This window comes from Pseudorca crassidens, chromosome 16 (assembly GCF_039906515.1).
Source record: "Pseudorca crassidens isolate mPseCra1 chromosome 16, mPseCra1.hap1, whole genome shotgun sequence".
NCBI lineage: Eukaryota > Metazoa > Chordata > Mammalia > Artiodactyla > Delphinidae > Pseudorca > Pseudorca crassidens.
The window spans coordinates 17,511,652-17,530,296 of record NC_090311.1 but is presented as its reverse complement, the minus strand read 5'-3'; the positions used below and the strand labels follow the sequence as shown (position 1 = coordinate 17,530,296).

The window sequence follows — 18,645 nt, the reverse complement described above, 5'->3', positions numbered from 1 at the left end:
GTTATCCATTCAGCCAGTCTGTGTCTTTTGGTTGGAGCATTTAATCCATTTACATTTAAGACAGTTATCAATATGTATGTTCCTTTTACCATTTTCTAAATTGTTTTGGGTTTATTATTGTAGGTCTTTTCCTTCTCTTATGTTTCCTGCTTAGAGAAGTTCCTTTTGCATTTGTTGTAGAGCTGGTTTGGTGGTGCTGAATTCTCTTACCTTTTGCTTCTTGTAAAGGTTTTAATTTCTCTGTCGAATCTGAATGAGATCCTTGTTAGGTAGAGTAATCTTGGTTGTAGATTTTTCCCTTTCATCACTTTAAGTATGTCCTGCCACACCCTTCTGGCTTGCAGAATTTCTGCTGAAAAATCAGCTGATAACCTTAAGGGGACTCCCTTGTATGTTATTTGTTGCTTTTCCCTTGCTGCTTTTAATATTTTTTCTTTGTATTTAATTTTTGATAGTTTGATTAATATGTGTCTTGGCATGTTTCTCCTTGGATTTATCCTGTATGGGACTCTCTGCACTTCCTGGACTTGATTGACTATTTCCTTTCCCATATTAGGGAAGTTTTCAACTGTAATCTCTTCAAATATTTTCTCAGTCCCTTTTTTTTCCTCTTCTTCTTCTGGGACCCCTATAATTTGAATGTTGGTGCATTTAATGTTGTCCCAGAGGTCTCCAAGACTGTCCTTAATTCTTTTCATTCTTTTTTCTTTATTCTGCTCTGCGGTAATTATTTCCACTATTTTATCTTCCAGGTCACTTATCCTTTCTTCTGCCTCAGTTATTCTGTTATTGATTCCTTCCAGAGAAATTTTAATTTCTTTTATTGTGTTGTTCTTCATTGTTTGTTTGCTCTTTAGTTCTTCTAGATCCTTGTTAAACATTTCTAGTATTTTCTTCATTCTATTTCCAAGCTTTTGGATCACCTTTACTATCATTACTCTGAATTCTTTTTCAGGTAGACTGCCTATTTCCTCTTCATTTGTTTGGTCTGGTGGGTTTTTACCTTGCTCCTTCATCTGCTGTGTATTTCTCTGTCTTCTCATTTTGCTTAACTCATGATGTTTGAGGTCTCCGTTTTGCAGTCTGCAGGTTCATGCTTCCTGTTGTTTTTGGTGTCTGCTTCCCGTGGGTAAGGTTGGTTCAGAGGGTTGTGTAGGCTTCCTGATGGAGGGGACTGGTGCCTGTGTTCTGGTGGAGGAGGCTGGATCTTGTCTTTCTGGTGGGTAGGACCACATCCAGTGGTTGTTTTGGGGTGTCTGTGACCTTATTATGATTTTAGGCAGCCTCTCTGCTAATGGCTGGGGTTGTGTTCCTATCTTGCTAGTTGTTTGGCATAGGGTGTCCAGCACTGTAGCTTGCTGGTCGTTGAGTGGAGCTGGGTCTTAGCGTTGACCTACAGATCTCTGGGAGAGCTTTCGCCATTTGATATTACATGGGGCTAAGAGGTCTCTGGTGGACCAATGTCCTGAAGAGGCTCTGGCCTGACACCCAGCTGGAGCACCAAGACCCTTAGCAGTCCTAGTCTTCTCGAATCTTGAACACAAATTCAGAGCAACATTGGGATTCAGATCATCTGCTCAGGCCACCCCCTCCACACAGGTTCCCAGAGAGCCTTCTCCAAGCCCCTGAGGATGGAGGTTTCTTCCAGGTCTGAAATGTTTTAGTCTTTCCTCCTCACCGCTTATATGAATTTCACCTCTTCTTACAGACCTAATCCCAATTTCTCCAGGAAGTCTTATCTGATCTCTCCAGGCTAGAGCAAATATCCTCCTTGTCTGCTAGTGTTAGAGGGTCTCCTGCAGAGGCGGGAGGTGGCTGTGGCTCACCGCGGGGACAAGGACACTCTAAAATTGCTATATTATATTGATTAAAGGAATTTAATGTCATGGTAATACCTAATAGTATGATAAAATTGAATATTGCAATTGTTATGCAAAGAAAGAAAAATGCAACTCTTGTTGTTTCATACTTCTCTGTTATTGGTGTCATCTTCCATTTTTATGATGCCTTTACTGGGAACCACATATCCAATTTTACCTTAAGGATAAATTATATGGAGTTAGTAATAAAAAACTAACGTCAATCTGAGAGGAGATAATATACTAAGAATGTACTATCCTAGGAAGAATTTGCAGTTTGTATAGGTGTCAAAAATATAATTTATGTTATTGTATTTAAGCAATTCTTATTATTTGGATTTTTCTATCATGAAAGGAATATACAGTCCTTTTTTTTTGATGTGCCATGAAATATGAACTCTAATGTAACATTTGTACTTTAACTGCTAAATCATCTCTATTAGCTTGGGAGTTCGTGAGTGGAAGGGCTTGATCTTGGTTACTGGCCATGTCCCCAACATCTACCCCTGGCGCAGAGTAGGGCCTCAGTGATTATTCATTGAGTGCATTGATTCTTGGGTACTATACAATTATGTGCATTTGTGTGGTACTCAATAGCTTTCAAAACATTTTTAGTTAGGTTATCTCATTTGACTATAACAACAATTTTGTGAGAAAGTTAGGACAGATATTTTCTTCCAATGAATAAAATTGCAGTTCAAGTGGATTATGGAAGACCTAGCTTAGGAGGGTGTCGGGGTCATAATAATCTGTTGTTTTTTATATTGATCATATCATTCTGTAAATTCTGCACCTTTTGGCCTTTTGGTACTTCTGAAGTTTTTGTTTTCATTTGCACCCAAAGTCATCTTTCCTAACTCAAATTTTCTTGTCCATAGAACAAATTGGCCAGGAGATGTTGGAAAACCTCAGTCATGACAGAGAAAAGATACAGAGAGCACGTGAAAGAGTAAGTAGAAGTGCTACAATCTTTTCACAAATTCAGTAAATGAAAAGACAAAAAAATAAAAATAAATGAGTATAAGGTCTTGGACATGTGCATAGACAGTAACAATTACATTGGTGTACGCATGTGTAAAAATGGCTAGGGTGAAAGAGGGATATAGAGTTGGGGTGAGGGGAGTGTGGGATGGAGAAGGAATAAGCTGACTCTTTATGCCTCCATCCCAGAATGCCCCCAGGTAGATATTTTATTTAACACTATATCTAAGGAGAAGATCACTGAGGAAGATTTTGTGATATGTCAGGTCTTTCAGAGCAGAAGCTAAAAATATTGATCTCATCTTCCCTCAATTCATTTTGCTTCCATTTATATCTCTAGGACTGTGTGCATTCATAGGGTGGAAATATTAATTAATTACCAGAAATAAATTAAACTTTGTCAGCCTGTGAGACATTTGCTTTTATATCCTGTTCAAGTATCCAATTTAAAGCTCCTGGGGTTATCTAGTATATGTAATTTTCTAAATCTAAGAATTTTCAGAGATAATGTAGGTGTCAAAAATGTACTTTAAAATATTTAAGCATTTTTTTATGAATTGGATTTTCCATCATGAAAGAAAATTATTGTTTGCCAGTGCACTTTAAAAATAATCTAATTCCATGAAGTTTCCTTTTGTTCTGTTTTAATGCTGCTTTTCTCCTCCTAGCTTCGGGAAACAGATGCTAACTTGGGGAAAAGCTCCAGGGTTCTGACAGGGATGTTGAGAAGGTAAGAGCCAGGTAGGGACTTATCTTCCTCTCTCTCTCTTACTTTTTTTTAAGTATATTTTTCATCTCATTGCAACCGGGCATGTTCCAGGCATGCAAGCTTCTGCTCTTAGTACCCTGTGTCAAGAACCTTTTGAAATGACAGAGCACTGATATTAACTCTCGTCTGGACAGGGACACACACTGAGTAACTTAGATTAGAGAGAAGGTTTGAGCTTGGGGGGTTACCTCAAGCTATGGAAAAAATTAGGGTTAGACATGAAGTATTTTTTCATAGCCTGAGGAAGGCCCCATGGCAGGAACAGACTGATTTTATTTTCTATTTTGATAGCCTCCTTGCTGTAGAGGGAATGGTGGCCTGCAGTACCAGGAGCACACTTGGTATTAGCTTTGCCTCTGTTGCTTTGTTTTCATTTCTTTTTTAAGAGAGTCTGGGGAAACATTCTGACTTTATGTATACTTAAAAAAGATTTTTTTAATTTAAAGGATATCTGAATAATGTGCAGTCACATGTGCGAGCAAACAAATGTTAATGTTTTATATGTGAAACTAACCTTTGATTGATGGAAGATATTTGGGAGAGTATGTGAAAGTAAATGAATGCATGTAGGTAACATTCTACGTTCTGTAATTTTGGAGGAGAGTGAGAAATGTTTTCATTGTTCTGAAAATTGGAGTCGCTTTTGACTTAGGTATATGCAGCATGGAATTATTGCATTCAGAATCTACCAAATAAGACTATCATCTAGCATAACCTTCAGTTTGGAACTGTGGCTAGAAATATGAATGAGCAATGTTGAGAATCGCCTCTAGAATAGCTTAATTGGAATTTTAAAAAGAGAATCTTGTTTATCATTGATGCTATAGTGACAGCTATTTGAAAATAAGTACAGTCTTCTCTGATCATGTATCCATGTATAATAATTTGCTAAAAGTATGTTTGCTGCGTTAGAGATTGATTGCATAAGAATCAATCAAAGGTATGGTCACTTAGTCTTCTATAGGCCAATGTAGCGATGTGATTCCTCTATCAGGCTACTCAGGAGCAAGGTTAAGTTCCTGGGACACTTCCAGCCCACGCTGACACCACTCCACATGCCCCTCCTTCTCCTACACCCACAGTCCCCAATTCAAAAACATAAACCACCAAATTCTCAGATTAGGGCTAATATGTAAATGACCTAGAAAAATTCAAAATCCACAGAGAAGTGGCAATTGAAAGGAATGCTTCAGTGCATATGAACAATAAAAAAGAAAAAAAGTGGAAAATTCTCTGTTGCTTCCTTGGGAGGGCCCCTGCAATGGGAGCTGTAACGAATATTCTGCATGTGTCTCCATTTTGTCAAACCTCATTAAAGAGTCCTCCCGCTTTATGTCAGCTGAGCTGTCCAGAAATCATTCATCATTTTTAGTGTAAAAAAAATCATGTGGTTATTTAAATAATATCATATTAATGTTAAAGTTCAGCTGTCATTTAATGGTATGGCTTAATCAGATGTAGCATTTAGGAAAAATAGTTTATCCAGGCTCTGTGTGGCTTTCAGGTTGGCAGATTCAAATAAGGATTTATGGGTTTCTAAACCAACGTATTTCTGTCCACATTTCTGCTTGATGTACCTCACCCTTTTGTGCAGGACACTGCCGACAGTTATTTCAGCAAATAACGCCTCTCCTCATATTGTGTTTGAATAAATTTGCAAGTCATTTAGAGAGGGTGAAGCACAAACCACTTCTGTAACCTTTGACTGGGCTTTCTTTAGAAAAATCATACTAACAGGGTTGTTTCATAAGCCTACAGAAGAAAATTACTCTGCTGAAATCTTCTTGGGGTTCTCTTTGTAGGCAAACTCAGTCAATCACTGACTCATCTCCTTTTGGGCTCTGTCTAGGGTATGAACAGAAATAAAAATCCCCAGATGGACATCACCTTTTGCTAGGTCTGAGCCAAGGAAACTCTTAAGTCCACCTGTACACATTGGTAACTGTGTTTTTCACTAAGCACAACTGGGATCTTGGTATCAGCCGAGGTATCCAGGTACTTTTAATCAATGCTATAACCTGAGTCTTTGGGAACCAAATGTAGATGGTGGTTTTGGTTTAGTTTCTAATTACTATCCCACATGATATACAATTTATTTTGGACTTGGGAACAGGCAAAAATATTTTACCAACTTCTTCACTTCATTATTTTTTATTATTCCCTGGAAAAACAGTCTCTAGAAAGTGGAACCAGGGTTTATGTTTCTAATAGGAAGTCTTCTACTTACTGCTCTGATTTTGCTTCCTGTTACATCCCTCCCATTCAGATGGCACTCACTTCCAGCACTGGTGGGGTTTTATTTCAGAAAGAGAAGTCACGTTATCTTACCAAAATTACACAGCTGTATCATGTATCAACAGGTGCTTCTGATTTAAGAAAAGTTATAATATTGAAAAGTGTGCCTCTCTGTATAAATGCATACAAGAAATGAATGTCCTCTTTGTTCAGGGTAGGTGTTTACCTGCATATAACATAAGCTTCTTTATTTTCGTATGATAAATTCTTTATGACCGAAGATAGTTAAGTATTCTACAATATACCAAACCAAGGAATTATTTTATTTAAAAGAAAGACTGCTGATTATTTTTAATTTTTTAAACTTAGGTTGTTTTTAAATTTGTAAAATGAACAGGAATGGTATATCATGGTCCCTCATTTGAGTCATTTTGCTAATATTGATTAGTCTATTGTGAAGACAGGTGAAACCAGTGTTCCATCAGTGCCAAAGTTTGTACATAATCCACCCGATTTTCGAAGAGTGACCAAAGGTAGATAGGAAAATAAAAATGAGTAAGTGGCAGCCACTACTATTTTCTAAGAGAGACCAAAGGGTAGATAGGAAAATAAAAATGAGTAAGTGGCAGCCACTACCATTTTCTAAGAGTGACCAAAGGTAGATAGGAAAATAAAAATGAGTAAGTGGCAGCCACTACCATTTGTGCTTTTTAATCTTTTATTAACTTCAAATGGGGTAAAAAAAAAAAATTTTCCTTCCTTCCTTCCCTCCTTCCTTTCCTCCTTCTTTCTTTCCTTCCTTCCTTCCTTCCTTTCTTCCTTCTTTCTTTCCTTCCTTCCTTCCTTCCTTCTTTTCTTTTTTTCTCCTTACTCACTTCCTCAGTAAATATTCAGTAAATATACTGAATACAAGGACTTGGGGCTCCTCAAATGAAATCAGTTTGGATCCTTGCCTTCAGAGTACTTCAGTCTAGTAGAGAATATGTGCATATAAAGTGGCGTAGGAATTCCTAAAAGTATCTCATTTTCAAGGAAGCTATGGAAGATTCTGCAAGTCCAGTTAATCCTTACTGATCATTAAAAAGGGTGCCAGGAAAACAAAGAACCAATAGAAAATATGATTTCAGTAGCTATACAACCAATAAGTTTGAAAACAATAGAGAAATAGAGGATAACTTACGGAATCATAAGTTTTGAAAGAAACTAAACTATGCAGAGAATACTGAGACATATCTAGTGAGAGAGCAGCTGATTCAACCTAAATAAATGTTCTTCATGTAACTGTACTATATCACCAAAAGAAAGAAAACAAAGGAAAAAACCAGTCCGTTCAAAATTATATTAGTAAAACTTGACATCAGAATGCAGATATAGCTGATCTCCTGAAAAGTAATTTTTATTCTGTCTTGACATAAGATGAAGAGCTACCTGGGGACAAACTGTTCATTTACTGACTCTGTAGACAGAGTTTTAAATAAAGTGGTATTCAGATAATAATGAAAATTATTGTGAAACAAATGACCATTCATGCAATGACGGGGGTCAAAAAAAAGGATTTTTCGTTGACTTCCACAAAATTAGACTGTCATTAATTGGTTGTCTTTAAAGTGCCTCAGGTGGCACTGAGAGGCTTCAGTGTTGCTCTCCATATATATTTGCCTGTACGTGCATGTTGGTGTGTATATTTTTTCCTATACATTTGACTGGGAGGTCTTATTAGATCAAACAGTACCAGCAGGAAGTGAAAATGAAAACAGAAGTTTTCAAGATTTTCAGTCAGCAAACAAAGGACATCATGATTCTATTTTCTTTTTGCCTCTGAAGAGTGAATAATTTATCAGTAATTGTATGTTTGTTTCTAAAAGTATCTAAAGGATTCCTTAGAAATGTAACAGTTATAATTTGAAATCTCTGTTGACATAAATTTGGAGGACATGTTACAAGTTTATGTTGACCCATTGACCACAGGTATATGCTGGCAAAAGGCTTATGAAAGGAAATGACATATGTAACATTTTTTAAAACACCTTTTCTGTATGATTATCTTAATATCAAACAATTTTCTCTCTCGTGCACACTACCAATATTTGCTACTAGTATTAGTATTTACACATACACACACACATAATACAGAATAGCAGAATTACACACACAATAGCAGAATGTTTCCTTGAAAAAGTGAATTCTGCTTATCCTTCCATCATGTATGTAGTAACTTTCTTAAATAGGTAGCTGTTGAGAGGTGTTTTGTAACTAATCTATAATATAAACAAAACAGATGGGATTAAATGAAGTTGATGCAGCTATCACTATTTATACATTTTTTAATTGCAATATAATTGATTTATTATATTAGTTTCAGGTGTACTACATAGTGACTCAATATTTTTATACATTACAGAATGATTACCACAAATATAGTTACCATCTGTCACCAGACAAAATTATTATAATATTATTGACTATATTCTCCATGCTGTATATTATATCCACATGGCTTATTTATTTTATAACTGGAATAACTTAATCCTCTTACTACTTAATACATGTATTTTTGTTAGAGCTACTTCTGAGCCCATCTGGGGAATAACTGCCACCTATCATTGTTATCACATTTTACATTTTAAACATGGTTTTGTTGCTTTGGTAGGAAGACAGGTAAAAACATCTGGAAAACTTAAATGTACTGTCAGAATGATTCCTAAGGGTAAATATATCAGAAATACCAATGCAATTTCTATAAGCAATAGATATGTAATTTTTTTATTAAACAAACTTATTCTTAAAGAAATATGCTGTGACTTTTAATCTTCTTTAAAAATTCATCCCCGCCCCCGCTATTTGCCCAGGAAACATTTTGTTATATTTTAATTGTTCTTATTATGATGTCTGAAAATTCAGCAGTAGAGAGTTTTCAAGACTTGTGAGAAAAATGTCCTTGAGAATTTACTCTCAATTTTTATTCACTGCAAAGTGTCTTACATTTATATTTTTCACTTTTTTTCTGGTTTTTGCTTTTCTCTCTTTATGTCGTTTCTCTTTCTTGGCCTGTTTTTACTAGCTGTGAACATGGGTGGGCCCTGACTTGAAATTAGTACAGCAAAATCTTAACCTCTAAGATATTCTTCAGTTTTTAATCAAGTGCTTATTCTTTCAGAACAAAATGATTCAGTTTGTTGCAGATCCTTTACACTTAACAGATTTAGGTTCTAAGCTTAGAATAATGCTACAAAGAGAAAATTATTTTTTAAAAACCTTGGTCCTTATTGTGTGAGTAAATTTATTACCATACACTTGACTCATTGCTTTCGTCCTATGACCCCTTCAAGGCTGACATGGGTGATGTTTTTACCAAATGAAGGAACAACTTTGGATTTCTTTATATATGTTTCTTTTTAATAGCATTCTTATAGCTTTAAACATAGAGTTTTGGTATTGTGTTAGACATTCGAATACAGCATCTAAAGTTATCTATCAGTGATAACTCTACCAGCTGCCTTAGGTGTGTGTCTAACCCTAACCGTACTTCACACACATCAGATCTGATCCTTAAGAGCCCTGTGAAGGAAGCATCGTGTCCCCATTTTACAGGTGAGAATAACAATGCTTAGTGAAGTAAACTATCAATAGTCATATACATAGAAATGTACAGAATTAGACTATGAACTTAGCTGTCTCTTTTTTTTTTTAATTTTATTTTTTTTATATGGCAGGTTCTTATTGGTCATCCATTTTATACACACCAGTGTATACATGTCAATCCCAATCTCCCAACTCATCCCACCACGACCACCACCCCCCTGCTTTCCCCGCATGGTGTCCATATGTTCATTCTCTACATCTGTGTCTCAATTTCTGCCCTGCAAACCAGTTCATCTGTACCATTTTATAGATTCCACATATATGCGTTAATATATGATATTTGTTTTTCTCTTTCTGACTTACTTCACTCTGTATGACAGTCTCTAGATCCATCCACGTCTCTACAAATGACCCAATTTCGTTCCTTTTTATGGCTGAGTAATATTCCATTGTATATATGTACCATCTCTTTATCCATTCGTCTGTCGATGGGCATTTATGTTGCTTCCATGACCTGGCTATTGTAAATAGAGCTGCAATGAACATTGGGGTGCATGTGTCTTTTTGAATTATGGTTTTCTCTGGGTATATGCCCAGTAGTGGGATTGCTGGGTCATATGGTAATCCTATTTTTAGTTGTTTAAGGAACCTCCATACTGTTCTCCATAGTGGCTGTATCAATTTACATTCCCACCAACAGTGCAAGAGGGTTCCCTCTTCTCCACACCCTCTCCAACATTTGTTGTTTGTAGATTTTCTGATGATGCCCATTCCAACTGGTGTGAGGTGATACCTCATTGCAGTTTTGATTTGCATTTCTCTAATAATAGTGATGTTGAGCAGCTTTTCATGTGCTTCTTGGCCATCTGTATGTCTTCTTTGGAGAAATGTCTATGTAGGTCTTCTGCCCATTTTTGGATTGGGTTGTTTTTTTTTTAATATTGAGCTACATGAGCTGTTTACATATTTTGGAGATTAATCCTTTGTCCATTGATTCCTTTGCAAATATTTTCTCCCATTTTGAGGATTGTCTTTTCATCTTGTTTATGGTTTCCTTTGCTGTGCAAAAGCTATAAGTTTCATTAGGTCCCATTTGTTTATTTTTGTTTTTATTTCCATTACTCTAGGAGGTGGATCAAAAAAGATCTTACTGTGATTTATGTCAAAGAGTGTTCTTCCTAAGTTTTCCTCTAAGAGTTTTATAGTGTCCAGACTTACATTTAAGTCTTTAATCCATTTTGAGTTTATTTTTGTGTATGGTGTTAGGGAGTGTTCTAATTTCATTCTTTTACATGTAGCTGTCCAGTTTTCCCAGCACCACTTATTGAAGAGGCTGTCTTTTCTGCATTGTATATCCTTACCTCCTTTGTCATAGATTAGTTGACCATAGGTGTGTGGGTTTATCTCTAGGCTTTCTATCTTGTTGCATTGATCTATATTTCTGTTTTTGTGCCAGTACCATATTGTCTTGATTATTGTAGCTTTGTAGTATAGTCTGAAGTCAGGGAGTCTGACTCCTCCAGCTCCGTTTTTTCCCCTCAAGACCACTTTGGCTATTCGGGGTCTTTTGTGTTTCCATACAAACTTTAAGACTTTTTGTTCTAATTCCGTAAAAAATGCCATTGGTAATTTGATAGGGATTGCATTGAATCTGTAGATTGCTTTGGGTAGTATAGTCATTTTCACAATATTGATTCTTCCAATCTAAGAACATGGTATATCTCTCCATCTGTTGGTGTCATCTTTAATTTCTTTCACCAGTGTCTTATAGTTTTCTGCATACAGGTCTTTTGTCTCCCTAGGTAGGTTTATTCCTAGGTATTTTATTCTTTTTGTTACAATGGTAAATGGGAGTGTTTCCTTAATTTATCTTTCAGATTTTTCATCATTAGTGTATAGGAATGCCAGAGATTTCTGTGCATTAATTTTGTATTCTGCAACTTTACCAAATTCATTGATTAACTCTAGTAGTTTTCTGATTAGCTCTAGACAGTTTTACTTCTTCTTTTCCAATTTGTATTCCTTTTATTTCTTTTACTTCTCTGATTTCTGTGGCTGGGACTTCCAAAACTATGTTGAATAATAGTGGTGAGAGTGGACATCCTTGTCTTTTTCCTGATCTTAGAGGAAATGCTTTCAGTTTTTCACCATTGAGAATGATGTTTGCTGTGGGTTTGTCATATATGGCCTTTATTATGTTGAGCTAGGTTCCCTCTATGCCCACTTTCTGGAGAGTTTTTATCATAAATGAGTGTTGAATTTTGTTGAAGGCTTTTTCTCCATCTATTGAGACGATCATATGGTTTTTTTTCTTCAGTTTGTTAATATGGTGTATCACATTGATTGATTTGCGTATATTGAAGAATCCTTGCATCCCTGGGATAAATCCCACCTGATCATGGTGTGTGATCCTTTTAATGTGTTGTTGGATTCTGTTTGCTAGTATTTTGTTGAGGATTTTTGCATCTCTATTCATCAGTGATATTGGTCTGTAATTTTCTTTTTTTGTAGTATCTTTTTCTGGTTTTGGTATCAGGGTGATGGTGACCTCATAGCATGAGTTTGGGAGTGTTCCTTCCTCTGCAATTTTTTGGAAGAGTGTGAGAAGGATGGGTGTTAGCTCTTCTCTAAATGTTTGATAGAATTCACCTGTGAAGCCATCTGGTCCTGGACTTTTGTTTGTTGGAAGATTTTTTATTTTTTATTTTTTTATTTTTTTATTTTTCGGTACGCGGTCCTCTCACTGTTGTGGCCTCTCCCGTTGTGGAGCACAGGCTCCGGATGCGCAGGCTCAGTGGCCATGGCTCACGGGCCTAGCCACTCCGCGGCATGTGGGATCTTCCCGGACCGAGGCACGAACCCGTGTCCCCTGCATCAGCAGGCGAACTCTCAACCACTATGCCACCAGGGAAGCCCTGTTGGAAGATTTTTAATCACAGTTTCAGTTTCGTTACTTATGATTGGTCTGTTTGTATTTTCTGTTTCTTCCTGGTTCAGTCTTGGAAGATTATACTTATCTAAGAATTTGTCCATTTCTTCCAGGTTGTCCATTTTATTGGCAGAGTTGCTTGTAGTAGTCTCAGGATGCTTTGTATTTTTTCGGTGTCTGTTGTAACTTCTTTTTCATTTCTAATTTTATTGATTTGAGTCCTCTCCCTCTTTTTCTTGATGAGTCTGGCTAATGGTTTATCAATTTTGTTTATCTTCTCAAAGAACCAGCTTTTAGTTTTATTGATCTTTGCTATTGTTTTCTTTGTTTCTATTTCATTTATTTCTGCTCTGATCTTTATGATTTCTTTCCTTCTGCTAACTTTGGGTTTTGTTTGTTCTTTCTCTAGTTCCTTTAGGTGTAAGGTTAGATTGTTTGAGATTTTTCTTGTTTCTTGAGGTAGGCTTGTATAGCTATAAACTTCCCTCTTAGAACTGCTTTTGCCACATCCCATAGGTTTTGGATTGTCGTGTTTTCGTTTTCATTTGTCTCTAGGTATTTTCTGATTTCCTCTTTGATTTCTTCAGTGATCTCTTGGTTATTTAGTAACGTATTGTTTAGCCTTCATGTGTTTGTGTTATTTTTTTTTCCCTGTAATTGATTTCTAATCTCATAGTGTTGTGGTCAGAAAAGATGCTTCGTATGATTTCAATTTTCTTAAATTTACTGAGACTTGATTTGTGACCCAAGATGAGATCTATCCTGGAGAATGTTCCGTGCACACTTGAGAAGAAAGTGTAATCTGCTGTTTTTGGATGGAATGTCCTATAAATATCAATTAAATGTATCTGGTTTATTGTGTCATTTAAAGCTTGTGTTTCCTTATTAATTTTCTGTTTGGATGATCTGTCCATTGCTGTAAGTGAGGTGTTAAAATCCCCCACTATTATTGTGTTACTGTCAATTTTCTCTTTTATAGCTGTTAGCAGTTGCCTTATGTATTGAGGTGCTCCTATGTTGGATGTCTATATGTCTATAATTGTTATATCTTCTTCTTGGATTGATCCCTTGATCATTATGTGGTGTCCTTCCTTGTCTCTTGTAACATTCTTTATTTTAAAGTCTATTTTATCTGATATGAGTATTGCTACCCCAGCTTTCTTTTGATTTCCATTTGCATGGAATATCTTTTTCCATCCCCTCACTTTCAGTCTGTATGTGTCCCTAGGTCTGAAGTGGGTCTCTTGTAGACAGCATATATATGGGTCTTGTTTTTGTATCCATTCAGCAAGCTGTGTCTATTGGTTGGAGCACTTAATCCATTCACGTTAAAGGTAATTATCAATATGTATGTTCCTATTATCATTTTCTCAATTGTTCTCGGTTTGTTTTTGTAGGTCCTTTTCTTCTCTTGTGTTTCCCACTTAGAGAAGTTCCTTTAGCATTTGTTGTAGAGCTGGTTTGCCGGTGCTGAATTGTCTTAGCTTTTGCTTGTCTGTAAAGCTTTTGATTTCTCCATAGAATCTGAATGAGATCCTTGCTGGGTAGAGTAATCTTGGTTGTAGTTTCTTCCCTTTCATCACTTTAAGTATATTATGCCGCTCCCTTCTGGCTTGTAGAGTTTCTGCTGAGAAATCAGCTGTTAACCTTATGGGAGTTCCCTTGTATGTTATATGTCATTTTTCCCTTGCTGCTTTCAATAATTTTTCTTTGTCTTTAATTTTTGCCAGTTTGATTACTGTGTGTCTCAGCGTGTTTCTCCTTGGGTTTATTCTGTATGGGACTCTCTGCACTTCCTGGACTTGGGTGGGTATTTCCTTTCCCACATTAGGGAAGTTTTCGATTATAATCTCTTGAAATATTTTCTTGGGTCCTTTCTCTCTCTCTTCTCCTACTGGGACCCCTATAATGCGAATGTTGTTGCGTTTAAGATTGTCCCAGAAGTCTCTTAGGTTGTCTTCATTTCTTTTCATTCTTTTTTCTTTATTCTGTTCGGTGGCAGTGAATTCCACCATTCTGTCTTCCAGGTCACTTATCCGTTCTTCTGCCTCAGTTATTCTGCTATTGATTCCTTCTAGTGTGTTTTTCATTTCAGTTATTGTATTGTTCATCTCTGTTTGTTTGTTCTTTAATTCTTCTAGATCTTTGTTGAACATTTCTTGCATCTTCTCAATCTTTGCCTCCATTCTTTTTCCGAGGTCCTGGGTCATCTTCACTATCATTATTCTGAATTCTTTTTCTGGAAGGTTGCCTATCTCCACTTCATTTAGTTGTTTTTCCTGGGGTTTTATCTTGTTCCTTCATCTGGTACATAGCCCTCTACCTTTTCATCTTGTCTATCTTTCTGTGAATGTGGTTTTTGTTCCACAGGCTGCAGGATTGTAGTTATTCTTGCTTCTGCTGTCTGCCCTCTGGTGGATGAGGCTATCAAAGAGGCTTGTGGAAGTTTCCTGATGGGAGGGCCTGGTGGTGGGTAGAGCTGGCTGTTGCTCTGGTGGGCAGAGCTCAGTAAAACTTTAATCCACTTGTCTACTGATGGGTGGGGCTGGGTCCCCTCCCTGTTGGTTGTTTGGCCTGAGGTGACCCAACACTAGAGCCTATCCAGACTCTTAGGTGGGACTAATGGCAGACTCTGGGAGGGCTCACACCAAGGCATACTTCCCAGAACTTCTGCTGCCAGTGTCCTTGTCCTCACTGTGAGACAGAGCCACCCCCCCACCTCTGCAGCAGACCCTCCAACACTAGCAGGTAGGTCTGGTTCTGTCTCTGTGGGGTCACTGTTCCTTCCCCTGGGTCCCGATGCGCACACTACTTTGTGTGTGCCCTCCAAGAGTGGAGTCTCTGTTTCCCCCAATCCTGTCGAAGTCCTGCAATCAAATCCCACTAGCCTTCAAAGTCTGATTCTCTAGGAATTCCTACTCCCATTGCCAGACCCACAGGTTGGGAAGCCTGACGTGGGGCTCAGAACCTTCACTCCAGTGGGTGGGCTTCTGTGTTATAAGTGTTCTCCAGTTTGTGAGTCACCCACCCAGCAGTTATGGGATTTGATTTTATTGTGATTGTGCCCCTCCTACTGTCTCATTGTGGCTTCTCCTTTGTCTTTGGATGTGGGGTATCTTTTTTGGTGAGCTCCAGTGTCTTCCTGTCAATGATTGTTCAGCAGTTAGTTGTGATTTCAGTGCTCTTGGAAGACGGAATGAGAGCACGTCCTTCTACTCCACCATCTTGAACCAGTCTTCTTTAATTTATTTAATTTATTTATTTTTGTCTGCGTTGGGTCTTCATTGCTGTGCACAGGCTTTCTCTAGTTGTGATGAGTGGGGGCTACTCTTTGTTGCAGTGCGCGGGCCTCTCACTGCGGTGGCTTCTCTTGTTGCGGAGCATGGGCTCCAGGCACGTGGGCTTCAGTAGTTGTGGCACGCAGGCTCAGTAGTTGTGGCTCATGGGCTCTAAAGCGTCAGCTCAGCATTTGTGGTGCACGGGCTTTGTTGCTCCGCGGCATGTGGGATCTTTCTGGACCAGGGCTCGAACCCATGTCCCCTGCATTGGCAGGCGGATTCCCAACCACTGCGCCACCAGGGAAGCCCTAGCTATCTCTTTTGAATGCACTACACCAAAGGTTCTCAGAGTCAGTTTTCACTAACTAGTGGTGAAATGAGAAGAGTTAAAACAAACTAGTGAGTTTTCATTATGCCAATTGTTACTGTTATCTGCTCTCTTTGTCATGATTCCATTTCTTCTGTAAAATAATTGTGATAGTCAACAATTTCCTTAAAATAGTTGATTGTTACAGCAAATGGAAAAGGAAATCCTTGGAAGGACTAAACATTAGCAATCAGTTTTCCCACCTTCCCCCCTCTCCCCACAGTTTACTGGTCTGGGAAATTCAGAATTTTAGGAGCCGTTATTCTACACCACACTCTATCTTCTAATAACAAAAACCACTGCTACGCATGCACTCACCGATACCTCCTAGGTAGCAGTCACTGTTTTAGACACTTGGCATACATTATCTTGTTTCATCTTCATGACATCTCTGTAAGGCAGATACCATTACTCCCATTTTAAGAAATAAGGAACTTCTGTTAAATATTATCCAGCTCTGTAGAAGCGGTCTGCCTCCAGAGACTGTTTTTCCTACCGTGCTGGACTGTCACCCTTCTTCTATAGAGAATCAGTAGCCTCACAGAGAGTCAGACAACCATTCTGGATGGTTCTTGAAAGCAATGAACAAACCCTTACTACATCCCACTATTTTGGATCGGTCCCCATTAATCTGTGATCTCATGTTTTAGACCTGGAACCTCATGTAGCAGATGGACACACGGACTGAGAGCAGTTACCTCAGAAAAATCCAGGGCTTTTACTAAAAAGGGGACTAAATCCTGGGTGGGCAAAAACAACAGATGTTATCGTAAGAATGTTTCAGGTGAACTTTTATCTCTACTCTGGCTCTCAGGTGAACTACCCCTCTCTTCATCAAGCCTTCATCAGTCTACCAGCCAGAAACAAACTGTCTTTGCTCTGATCCTTCAGGGTAGTTTGTGTTTCTCACAAGACTCTAACATCTTCTGCTTTGCACTGTGTACATTGTAGTTAGTTATTAATGACCACGTCTTTATTTTCTTCTAGATCTTTTTTATCCCCTCCCTCATCCCCCAAGGGACTTTATATGGTTCCCCACAATATTGTGCAACCAGCTGAAATAAATAGGGGAGGATATCCAAGTAAAAGAGAAAACAAAGCCAGGAATCACTTTCCTCCCCCCAAAGCATGGACTGTCAACAAATGCCTATGCAGATATCCAGACAGGTGGAAAATGTCCTACCTGAAAGCAAAGCAGGAGACACAGTCAGAGGGCCCACGGTGTTAGATAAAATGAAAGTAACCTTTAGTTGGGGTCAAGCATAGCCTTTCATGCTGCTGAGACAGGCCTTGATAGACCGGTTACTGGGAGGGGGTGACAGTTCTCATGTCAGATCCCTGCCTGGAGGGGAATGAGGAGTTTCCGAGTGACCAGTTGTCGTAGGGGTCCTCAGGTCTGGAATGTAAGCCGCTGGCGGTCAGGAGCCTCGTTGAATTTAGCACAGGGCCACGCTCCCCCGACCTGGGCCTGGTCAATGAATGGTCTTTGGAAGAATGGCTAAGAATAGTTTCAAAGTTGCTGTCTAGGTTCTTGGATGTAATTTAGTTGAAACCCCTTGACTGCAATGTAAACAGGTTCTTTCAAAGATAAAATAAGTAACTTAACAATAACAGACTATTTCTGTCCATTATTTAATCACAATGGAAAAACATCTTATATTTTCCTTGGTTGTGAGCCACAGTTTGAGCTAATTCGCAAATTACCTTTCTTTTATGATTTTCCCTTTTTTCCCCAGGAAACATGCCATCCTTTAACACAATGTAGAATATGAAGGGTGCGCGTCACCTTCACCATCAACACTTCCTTTGAATGCAGACGTGAGCTCTTAACTGGAAGCAGGGAGCCCTAGGCCTTCCTTATAAACAAGTAATGGAGCCCTCGACCCCCCTTGTAAAGGGCTATTTATTAACATATACCATCACCAAACAACATTTTACAGTTCCATGCCCTCACACCGTTACACCACTGTCTGCTCCATGGTAAGCTGAGGGAGGCCTTTGGCCATCTGTTTCATTAAATACCAGAGGCAGTGAACGGTATCTGAACTTTATAAAGCAAGTGTCCAGGCTCTCCGCTTCACCAGTCTCCCCCTTCCTCTTCTGCTGCCACTGCCGCCGCCACTACCACCGCCGCCGCCGCCGCCATATTTTTTTTGTTTGAACGCTCACATTGTAAATTAGTGTATTCACACATCAATTTTAAAAGGCTCACTGTGTTATAAGATGGGACAAAGCGAGCTCAGTAACAGCTCGTGCACAGTGCAGGTGGTCGAGCTAGCTGCTCCCTAGATCAAAAGTCAAACAACTGTGAATCTTCTTTTGAAAGTGCAGTTAGGGAGACAAGGCAAGGCTTATCTGCACAAACAAGAATGAGTTATAGATATACATCGCAAATGCAGGAGGACAAAAAGGGGTTTCATAATCTTGCAGGATAGGAAGACCTTCTAATGCTGAAAATTCTGAGGGCATCTCTGGAATATGTAGCCACTTTTTTCTTTCTTTCTTTTTCTTTTCTTTTTTTTTTTTTTTTTTGTAAAATTAGTCTTTTATTGTGTGGCAATTGGTAATTATTATTTATGCTTTGGTGCTGTCCCTAAAGTAGCTAAGTTTTTTTTTAAGCCACGTTGGGGGCAGGAAATAGCTCC

The 18,645-nt window shown here is 38.3% G+C and overlaps 1 protein-coding gene across 12 annotated transcripts in view; it reads left to right on the top strand.

The window, feature by feature from the left end:
* The window catches only part of VTI1A (vesicle transport through interaction with t-SNAREs 1A), a 365,411-nt gene that overhangs the window by 206,181 nt on the left and 140,585 nt on the right, over nt 1-18,645 (top strand). For 10 of the 12 annotated variants that reach the window (XM_067709403.1, XM_067709410.1, XM_067709406.1 and 7 more), the window contains 2 exons: nt 2,738-2,808; nt 3,509-3,570. In XM_067709403.1, coding sequence (XP_067565504.1) covers nt 2,738-2,808; nt 3,509-3,570 — 133 coding nt within the window. Of the gene's footprint in view, nt 1-2,737; nt 2,809-3,508; nt 3,582-18,645 lie in introns of all 12 variants that reach the window. The other 2 variants (XM_067709411.1, XM_067709414.1) reach the window with 1 other exon arrangement.